General features: G+C 44.1%; 1 protein-coding gene across 1 annotated transcript; it reads right to left on the reverse strand.

The window, feature by feature from the left end:
- Window positions 1–112: 112 nt before the first annotated feature.
- Window positions 113–10,066, reverse strand: LOC135110240 (uncharacterized). The gene is made up of 8 exons (XM_064022360.1): window positions 9,650–10,066; window positions 8,953–9,051; window positions 8,627–8,754; window positions 3,621–8,532; window positions 3,164–3,460; window positions 2,463–2,673; window positions 1,976–2,130; window positions 113–1,491 (listed from the first exon to the last, which is right to left on the reverse strand). Exons 1-8 carry the CDS (start codon window positions 9,752–9,754, stop codon window positions 1,429–1,431), a joined length of 5,970 nt encoding a protein of 1,989 aa, XP_063878430.1. The 5' UTR covers window positions 9,755–10,066; the 3' UTR covers window positions 113–1,428.
- Between the last annotated feature and the right edge of the window lie 150 nt (window positions 10,067–10,216).

A 10,216-nucleotide genomic window follows, 5' to 3' on the forward strand; every position in this document is an offset into this window, starting at 1 on the left:
TTCTCTTCAAATACAAGTCACAAAGCATCCAAAATATCTAAGGAAATTGGAATAACCAAAATCTTCAATGGTTTAAGCAAAGAAATATATGGCAGGTAAAACAGGAACATCAATTAATAGAGCTTATTTATTTACAAAAATATAAATGTATTCTGAGGTAATCAACAATTTTATATGAGGCTTCTCATATAAGCATAAATGTAAAAAAAATTAAATAAATTTCTGTTTTGTATGTCAATAAGTATTATAAAAAGGTATTAATGTCATAACACTATCAGGCTTTTGAGGAAGGAGTTACTTGTTATATAAATACAGTTATTTAACACTCTTCCTGAAGATTTTGAACATAAGTCTGTATTTCCTACAAGTCAAGAAGCTGACCAAAGGGGAAAGAACAGGGGATCTGAAACTCTCTTTAATCTATCAAACAAAAACAATAAAAGGTTAATTAACTTCAGCATCATTTGCCCTTAAGTTATTCAATATTCATTATTACTATTTATATCTTTGTGTCCATTTATTTCCTTCTGCTTCTTTGTTTAATATGACTTCACACACAAGAGGTACAAGAAAGAGAAGTTGTATAAAAAATATATTGTACCACACCCAACAAAACATGAACCATCTTACAAAATGTACTGAGAGAGGCTGCACTTTGAACTGTGCTGTAATCATGTACATTACCAGGCAGCTAACAGACTAAACATTACAATCAATCAATCAATTGACACTGCTGAAAAATGCAAGTATCATTTCTAGCTCATGAGCTACATAATACTGAGAGGATATTAATAACTGAGCCACATGAGTTAGGTGAGTGACAGTGTAGAGAGCAGAGGAATAAAGCTACTAGGAAGGAGAGACTGAGAGCCAGTAAGCTAATGGTTGATGGATATAAAGTCCCTAGAGTGAGGAAAGATAAGAAAGAGTTATGGAATTATTAGAAAACATAAGAGGAAAGGTACAACATAATATGTCATCATTGTCAATAAGTGCTATGATTTATATTCCATGTCAAGATTATACTTCAAAACCTATTAACTCCTGAATATATTAAAAAACTGTAAATAGTTAAAGTTTAAAATCACATTACTCTTAAGCTTCAAAGACCATTGAGTATTCATTATGGAAAAGTCAGAATACACTTATCCTACAGCTTCATTAACACACCAGTCAGATAATGTACACTGCTGATCAAGAAAAAAAAAAAAAATGAAAATAAATAAATACCAAACAAAGAATATAGATTAAACTAAAGACTAGACTTTCAAATTAAAGAGTGTTTCATTAAAATCACAAGTACTCCCATATCACAGAAAACAATACCAGACTCATCAATAAAGCTTATTAAAAACTTCTATATACCAATTGTTGTCACTCCTGTGGTGTAAAGCGACCCTCACCTTGCTTCCCCAGCCAATGGCGTCCTCAGAGGAGAACACCTGCATCCATGGCCTCCCTCAGCTTCCTTAGGTTGGGCTTATTGATCCTCTGGAGAGAGAGAGAGAGAGAGAGAGAGAGAGAGAGAGAGAGAGAGAGAGAGAGAGAGAGAGAGAGAGAGAGAGAGAGAGAGAGAGAGAGAGAGAGAGAGAGAGAGAGAGAGAGAGAGAGAGAGAGAGAGAGAGAGAGAGAGAGAGAGAGAGAGAGAGAGAGAGAGAGAGAAATTTTATTTTCCCTGCAAACTATATCAACAGCAAAAAGCTTTAAAATGTCCCTTCTACACTACTACTAATCCTGCAGCACTGTACTATTGAGAAAACTTTAGCCTGGTATAAGCCTGAGTAATGGAAATGCAAAACTGTGTGTGTATGAGTACTTTTTACCTGAAGGTTTTACTATACTGTCAAAACAGCTCACCAGTTTTCCATATTTCCTCATGCATTTCTTACACCTGGTTAGATTTTTTTCCAATAGTACCTTGGAAGTAGCTTTAGAATGCTACTCCTACACTCCCACTAATCCTGCAGCACCATACCTTGGGAGTGCGTGAGGCCAGGTGTGTCAGATTCACCACCGGCACAACCGAGGGGCGGCCGTGAGCACACTGGAAGGGCAGCTGGCAGGAGCACAGGGAGGCAAGCAGATCCCGGCATTCCTTTATGGTCAGCGTGTCACCAAACTTGATGGCTCCTGAAACAAAACCCAGCAATAGTGTGTGAGCCCCACCTGTTTCATTAGTCATTATTACAGTCCTTAACTATCATAAACAAAGTGAAGAAGCAAGGAATATAGAATAAATGTGTCCTTCATAGCCATTATCTGATCACTTTAGCTTCTGCCAACAAAAGAAAGGAGGCTAGGAGGTAAAAGGGGGATAAAACTATCATTGTTATCACTTAGGAGCATATAAAAAGGGCTTAAGAGTCCAGGATCTATTACTATTGGCAGAGTATTACCAATAATGTGCAGGCATCACTCAGTGGAAGCTATACACACACACACACACACACACACACACACACCCCTGCAGGCATTGGTGTTGAAGACATGGCTGATGGGACGAGGGATGAGGCCCAGCACACCTCCTGTCTGGTGCATGGTGTGGCACAGGTCCCGCACCACACTCTCCACAATGGCGCCAGCAGTCTGGCACCGCTTCTGGCGCACCTCGTTGGCCTCCCTCGGCACCAGGCAGCTTGGGATGAGTTGGAACAGGACCTTTGAGGGACTGGCCTGAGGAGGAAAGAGAAACACACAGGGAGAGTCAATCATACACTACACCTTCTTTACACATGGTGCTATGAGTGAGGCATGATAGCTTGGACTTTCTGCCTGAAGAGTTATTTCTAGGAATAGTAGTGAGATGAGAGACAGAAAGAATGTTGGTTTTGCTTTAGAACATATTCAGGCCAACTTTCCAGCACAATCCTCTCTCTCTCTCTCTCTCTCTCTCTCTCTCTCTCTCTCTCTCTCTCTCTCTCTCTCATGTGGGGCATAAACAAAGCTTGCCTTGGAGCTTAATTTTCACAATGTTTAACCAGCACATCACACTTTCAATAATATTCAAAATTTCCTTCACTCATCTGATTATACTTTTAGCATGAATATACATGCATCAATGGAAAAATATGTCATAAATAATGTGACTATGAAAGGCAAGAAAATGCTAAAAGTGAGTCTCAAGGGAGTAAGCCAACAGCCGGAGCACACGGCACATCCTCACCCGTGTGAAGTAAAGTCCCCGCTGGTTGAACTTGTGTGCATAGGCTTGCATCAGCCGCACCTCGTCCTCCGGCAGGTCCAGCTCCAGTGGGGGAATGACGGCACTCTTGCTCAGCACAATCTCCCCCGAGTCCAGTCGCTCACAGTTCTCCTGGATAATTGTCTCCAGACGCACTCGCTCATGGACGGCATGCTGGTCAAACAGAACCACCAGCTGACTGGCCGAGCCGGGAGCTCCCTCAGGGTTTTGGTACGTCAGGCTGCAGGCAATGAACTTCTCATCCAACTGTCCCAACACCTGTTTAAAAAGAAAATATATGAATTATTATTCTTTATTAATGTTTGTTACATGAGTATCTAGTGGTAACTCTATGATTTTTGGTAACAGTGGGAATCATAAATAACCAGCAATGGATGAAACCAAAACAGCCTGCATAACAAGGCATAAAGCATCCTACCTTACAGGAATGAAGCATTTCCTGGGAGAACCTGTATGGGTGGATCATGTTGTACACCCTTACTCCAGAGCTGCCCCTTGGGCCCGCCCCCTCAGGCCCAGAGTTCAGCACCTCTGCTTCCATGGCAAAGTCTGGTGGCTCCCACATCTGGCAGATCTGAGCCACCTGGGAGGGCTGTGCAGACTTCTGAGGGGAAGTTTCTGGTTTTTCTGTCCACTTCACAAAGTCATTGTCTGCCTCACAGTCCTCCAGCAAGGACTCCAGGGCCTCCTGCACCCCCTGAGTCACACCTGAGGAAGTGGTCATCGTCCCTCCAGCCCAAGCACCGCTACATCCTGGCTCTGGGTTTCTAACACTGCCTGCCTGACCCACACTCTCCCTCTTCCTCATTTCTATTGTTTTTTTCCAAGACATGAGCTCGGTGAAGCCATGGCTGAGAGTGAAGCTGTCCCTGTCCCTCTGACCGCTGCCTCTTGGGACATACCCAGGCTCGTGTGTCAGGGGCACCTTGGGAAGTCTGGCACCAAGGGGCTGGCTGCAGGTCCATGCTGGGCTATCTTTTACTTCAGGAGGCTCATAAGACGAGTTACCAGTCTGAAGATCTACATAAACTCTCCTCCCTTCCTTGTCCACAGCCTCCTGCCACCTGCTAGCCTGAGGGGACCTCTGTGTCTCACAAGGTGTTACCTCCCTCTGCTCTGACATGCCTTCATGTGAAGACTTCAGGTCTTGGCAGGAGTTGGAGTCTTTACCAAGCACAGGGTATTCAGGTTTGCTAGATTCAGGATCCTTATGACCATTTGCATTCTTGAAAGACTGCACTGAAGATGATGAATCAATGGAAATTTTTTGGGTAGCTTCAAGGAATGCACTGCTGGAGTTGTCTGATCCATGTATTCTTTCCAGCAAGGATGGCGTTATGTTTACATCACAATCAGATTCCTTGGATACTTCTACACTTCCTTTGTGAATCTCTTTTCTGTTTCCCATTTGAATAACTTTGCCTTGGAAAGTAATGTCACACGAAGACATCTTTTTCTTCAGTGGCTCAGAATTTCCCGATGAGTGGTAGGTGAAGGGAAGCCCAAGAGAAAGTGATGAACTAGCAAGCAGAGTGTTTGTGCCAGAAGAGGCCTCACTGCTCCCCTCTTCAGGTAGAGTCAGCTGGGAGAAGTGCAGGGATTCTGAGAAAGGATTTGGAGAGGTTTGAGAAGTTGGCCCACAGCCCTTCTGCACTTCAGGGACCTCTCCTCCCTGAGATGAAGGCAAAGGGTGAGTGTTAAGTGCTAAGGAGGGTTCTGGTACTGGTGGTCTGCACACACCTGCTGAGCTGTTTCCTATATTCATCTGTGAAGGCAATGGTTCTGTATCTGTAAGTGGCTCTTCACTTAGTACATTAGGAGATTCCAGCACCTTAGAATCTGATATTTGGTCTGATGTTTCTTTTTGCATAGCTTCTTCATGTTCTACACTAACAGCTCTTGCACTGTCCACTGCATCCTGCACCTGCTGGGAGCATGCAGGCACCCAGGATTCATCTGCACTCAAACTTAGCCTTTGTATTCCTGGCTCAATACTTGAAGGAGTGAAGCCCTGGGATGGCTGAAATTGACAAATGCTCTCCTGCATCTCCTGTGTCTCTCTATAAGCTTCCTGGTGGGTCACTGGCTTGCTCACCTCAAAAGCCTGTGTGATTGGTACACTGTAGGAAGCTGAACTGGAATCTATACTATTTTGTAAAACTTTGAACTGAGTTCCTCCTTTATGTACTGAATGACTTAAACAATCTTTGTCATACACAGGTAATGTCCTTTCATTAAATGAATTAGACTTATTAGATGTTTCACAAAGAGTGCTAGTCCAATGAGATGTGTTGATATTTGTCACTGATTCATTTACAATCCTTGGAATTTCACTTTCCACAAATGTATTAGCCACTCGATCCCTCTGTCCTGAGATATTCACAGTCCCAGAACCGGTACACTTCTGAGCAGGCTTCACAACTGTACAGGTGTCACCTAGGACGTGAGGGGGTCCTGTGGGGGCACCTTTTGGATGTGCTAAGCTTTCCTCAAAACCCAAGAATTGAGGAACCTTTAGTGGAGTGTTGTGAGCGCTGGGCTTCTCTGGGCTGCCGTCAGAACCCTCCGGTGATGAGGCATAATTCATTGCAATATTAAACAATGAACTAGTTTTCTTGGGTGTTGTGGTGCGCTGATTCAAAGTACTGAGTCTGCTGTCACTGCTGCCATCCACAACATTCCCATCACTAACACTCATACCATTTCCACCACTATGATCCACATTACTCATTACATTCTCACAGCTCCCATCCACACCACTCCTACCATTTCCACACTCTGAGGAGACACCAATAATAGGATTACAATATATTTTCTCAACCCTTCCGCTCTCAGTATCCACTGCACTGTTATCAAGAAGCATGTCCATGGAAGGTTCATTCTTTCTGCAGGACTGTATGTGAGACCGACAAGTATCGACATCTTGGAATGTTTTGGTAATTACAGGATCAAACTTGAAGCTTGCATCAAGGCACTCCTCACTGCCCTTGTCTTGTGTACTTTCATCATATGTGCTGAGTCTAGGAGACTCTGCTGACACCATAACACTATTTCCCACTACATTACTGCCCACAGTACTTCTTCCTCCACCCAGTATCTTTTCTCTAGCGGCAAAATATGTTTCTTGTATGTTCTGAGTTGGTTTAGTTTTGCTGTAACCAAATTTCTGAAGGGACTGCAGAGCCCTAGATCTGTTCTGGTGATTCCTGAACTTTTCACTGAGGGATTTACTCAAGGACTGATTTTTTCCATGCCTCGCTTCATGTGGGGAAGCTCGTGTCACTCTTTTCTCAATATGTCCCTCATTATCAACATCACTTGCTTTCCTTTTTTCAGCCTTAAAATCAAATTCCCTCTGGCTCTCTGGGTCCGTTGATGACTGCCATGTTCTCTTGGGGCAGGCTTCAAGGATGATATTTTTTGCTGCAGAAGGAGACGGTGAGGAGGCACGAAGGGACTTGAGTGGAGGAGGAGAGGTTGGTGTGCCTCTCACATATTCCTCTGGAGTATGGCAGCCTTCCAGGGCCTCCTTCTCCTCCTCTCTCATGTTAAAGTTCATGAATTCCTGCAATGTGCTCAAAGTGCCTGTGTTACTCACTGTTCTGTCAGTGTTCCTGTCCACATTCCCACCTCTCCTCTCCTCCTGGGTACTGCTTTCAGTGAGAGCTAGAGCTTCTTCTAAGTCACTTTCTGTGTTCTTGTCCCTTTCATTGACCTCCTCCAGTACTTTCTTAAACTCTTCCAAAACACTCCTCACCCCCTCCTTTCTTTTTGCTGCAAGAGAAACAGTCTCATCACTTTCACTGCTTTCTGAGACATGTGTGTTTTCAGAGTTACTTTTACCACTGACAGATAATTCCTCAAACTCAGGGAGAGAATGAGAAACACTGGACTTGTCATTTTCCTTACTCTTGCCTGGGGATCCTTGAGGAGTCACTGTTGTGGCCTCAACATGCCTTGAAGTATCAGCTTGACTGTCCTTATGGTTTATTCTGATACTTCTCTCTTCATTCTCATCTTCACTATTGTCTTCACAATACTTCCTTATTTTATTCCTCATTGCACCCAGTGTGGAGTCATCATCCTTCTGGGTTGTATCAAAATTACTTTCTCTTTTGTCACTGCATTCTTTAGTTGCTTCATTGTTGCTGTGAAGTTCATCATTATCACAGTTTATTTCTTTGTCCTCCTCATACACCTTGGACTCCCTCCTGGCCCTCTTGACCATCACTGAGTGGACAGCCAGCAGGTTGTCTTGGGTGTTCAGTGTTTTCCCATATTTTTGTTTTGCTGGTCCTGGTTTTTCATCTTCTTTACTTCCTTCACAACTCCTTTTAAGACTAAACACCTGAAGACGGGACTGGCTACTCTGGGACAAATTCAGTTTTTCTTCCTCCTCTTCCACCTCCTCCTCCCCTTCCTCCTGGTCCTTCCCTGATAACCGGAATCTCTCGTCCAGGGAAATCATGAGGTTCTCTTCACTGGCAAACTGCAGGACCAGCTCCTCAATACAGAGCAGAAGCCTATTCCAATCCTTGAACTGCACCAGAGTTTTGGATGGGTCCAGACAGATGTCATACTCACTATAAGGACATTCAATGTTCAGCACAAACATTCCATACAGCCTCATGCCCTTTGGGGGACTGGAGGGAGTCTTGTTGGGACCCACACTGCTGGGAACCACACTACTGGGGTGGAGTCTGGCACTAATGATGGAGCTGCGAGCCAACAAGTCATTGAGCATCCTGTGAATCTTGGTCTTGAGAACAACTCTCTTGTTGATGTACACAAACTGGAGTGCCTTGGTGAGGTGAGGCTGGGTACCAATGTAGCCTGACACCGTGAAGGGGCCAAGGGAGTGGTGCACCTCAGCCATGCCCTGTGCCCGCTCCACCCCAAACAGCTGCAGGAAGGTTGCCAGGGTACCACTTGACTTCTTGGTTTGGACCACCATAGTACTGGTGCGGTCATTCCTCAGACTGAAGGCCACTTTTGGATGCATCAAAGCAAAACTCTCCAGTCGCATCCTGATGCTCTCCACATCAATGGCTTCTCTAACAAGTTTCTGCCGCACGGGCATGTTGTGCATGAACTCCTGGATGGTGATTGTTGTCCCAATGCTCGGCCTGTTGATTTTGGCAGTGGACACTGACCTCTCTTTCCCAAAGGTGAACAGTTTGGTGAGGGTGCGGGGGCTGCCTTGGGGACGGGTGGTGATGTCAACAATGGCTGACAAATTAACAATGCTGGCCAGAGCCTCTCCCCGGAAGCCATAGTGACATAAATTGCTGCTGAGGTCCTTTAAGGAGTGACACTTGCTTGTAGCATGCCTGGGGATATTAATGTATAATTAGTCATTTGATCAGCCAAATCCACTGCTGAGATTTCTGCTTCCATAGCAATGCCACACATCAGTAAGCTCACCTTCTCCCCAGGTACTTGAGGTCAGACTGAGGCACACCCTCCCCATTGTCCACCACCTGGATCCTGAAGATGGACAGGTCCACCCTCACAGCCACACAAGTGGCACCAGCATCCAGGCTGTTCAGGACCTGCAGCAAGGGAAAGGTCACACGAAGATCTGTGATGGATAGCAACAAACACAGCTTGCCACCATCTGCCAATTGTTCTGTGCATCTAAAATTCTCATCAGCTGATAAAAACATGTACACAAACTCAAGAAACATACACAGTAATTAAAATCTCACTACAAGCACACACAGTAAGTACTCAAGCAGACCATCCCTTACCAGCTCCTCCACACACTGGGCCACAGATGCAATGGCAACACCTGACCTCAGCTGGCACCGTACCTCATCTGGCAGGGGAAGGATCCTGCCTGCCATGGTCTGCAATGAAGGAGAGGTTCTTACCTGGTTGGGCTCCCAGGACGGAAACCCAGCACAGGTAGCACGCCAGCTCTAAAGAGAATCACCATGGAATGCATAGCAATAAAAAAGGGCTGGAAAGTGTGCTATAAGCCCAGAACAAATGTCATGGTGAAGATTCACTGGTCTGAGTTCATTCGCAAGGTGAGATTATGAGTATAATGTGTACTGTAGGAAATAATGAGAGAGAGAGAGAGAGAGAGAGAGAGAGAGAGAGAGAGAGAGAGAGAGAGAGAGAGAGAGAGAGAGAGAGAGAGAGAGAGAGAGAGAGAGAGAGAGAGAGAGAGAGAGAGTTTGCAGATACCTCCGAACTGTCAATGGTACAGAGCATGACACTTAATACAGCAGCATTTCCATTGCCATACTATTACTTCATGTAAATTATTCACACACACACACACACACACAAACACACACACACGTCTTTTCATGCCCTCCATCACACCGTTCTGTCATGAATCTACATCGCTACTGATTTATTGTGTGATCAGAAAGGAAAAAATGGTAAATCAAGGCATAAATTCCTGTAAAAGATATATACACTTTCCCTCCTCTTTACCTGGGATCGAGCCTGACTTTCTCGTGTACACTTCGGTTCCAAAACACATTTTCGGTCCAAAATAATCGCCATTACTATGCTTTGTATTACCATAAAGAACTCCATATTAATTAATTATCACCCTAAAGCCGGTACAAATTTTCTGTCTACCCTGTAGTAGAAGTTCAGTTATTTTTTTTTCTTAGAGTTTAGGAGTAGTTTCTCAGCTGCTTCAGTTTTATCACATGTATTTTATAGTGCATTCATTAAGGGATATGAATGTGTATACGTATACTTTAGCCAATAGTCAGGAGAAGAATAGAAGTGTGCTGGAATAATATGGAGATATAAAAGAGGTACCACAATGTACTGAAAAGTTCCTCATTCAGTGTTGAGAAATTTCAGCATAAAACCTAAGAGACAACTGAAGGAGACGAGGAGCTAAGAAGCGATACGAAACAGAACAAGTCACAAAAAGCACAAAAAAGAAGCAAGTAGAGGAAACTATGTGAAATACCATGGTACGCCAGTCCACTGGAGAAACAAAGGATTGGATTATGTATATTGTGCAGAATAGTTACAAGCATG

The sequence above is a fragment of the Scylla paramamosain genome, chromosome 20 (genome assembly GCF_035594125.1).
Source record: "Scylla paramamosain isolate STU-SP2022 chromosome 20, ASM3559412v1, whole genome shotgun sequence".
Taxonomy (NCBI): Eukaryota; Metazoa; Arthropoda; class Malacostraca; order Decapoda; family Portunidae; genus Scylla; species Scylla paramamosain.

Bases quoted from the DNA above. Each gene is read 5' to 3' on its own strand.
- LOC135110240 (XM_064022360.1), bottom strand. From the start codon at position 9,754: ATGGAGTTCTTTATGGTAATACAAAGCATAGTAATGGCGATTATTTTG. The intron at 3,461-3,620 runs GTAGGATGCTTT...CTTTTTAAACAG, and splicing joins AAATGCTTCATTCCTGTAAG to GTGTTGGGACAGTTGGATGA. The intron at 2,674-3,163 runs GTGAGGATGTGC...TTTCCTCCTCAG, and splicing joins GGGGACTTTACTTCACACGG to GCCAGTCCCTCAAAGGTCCT.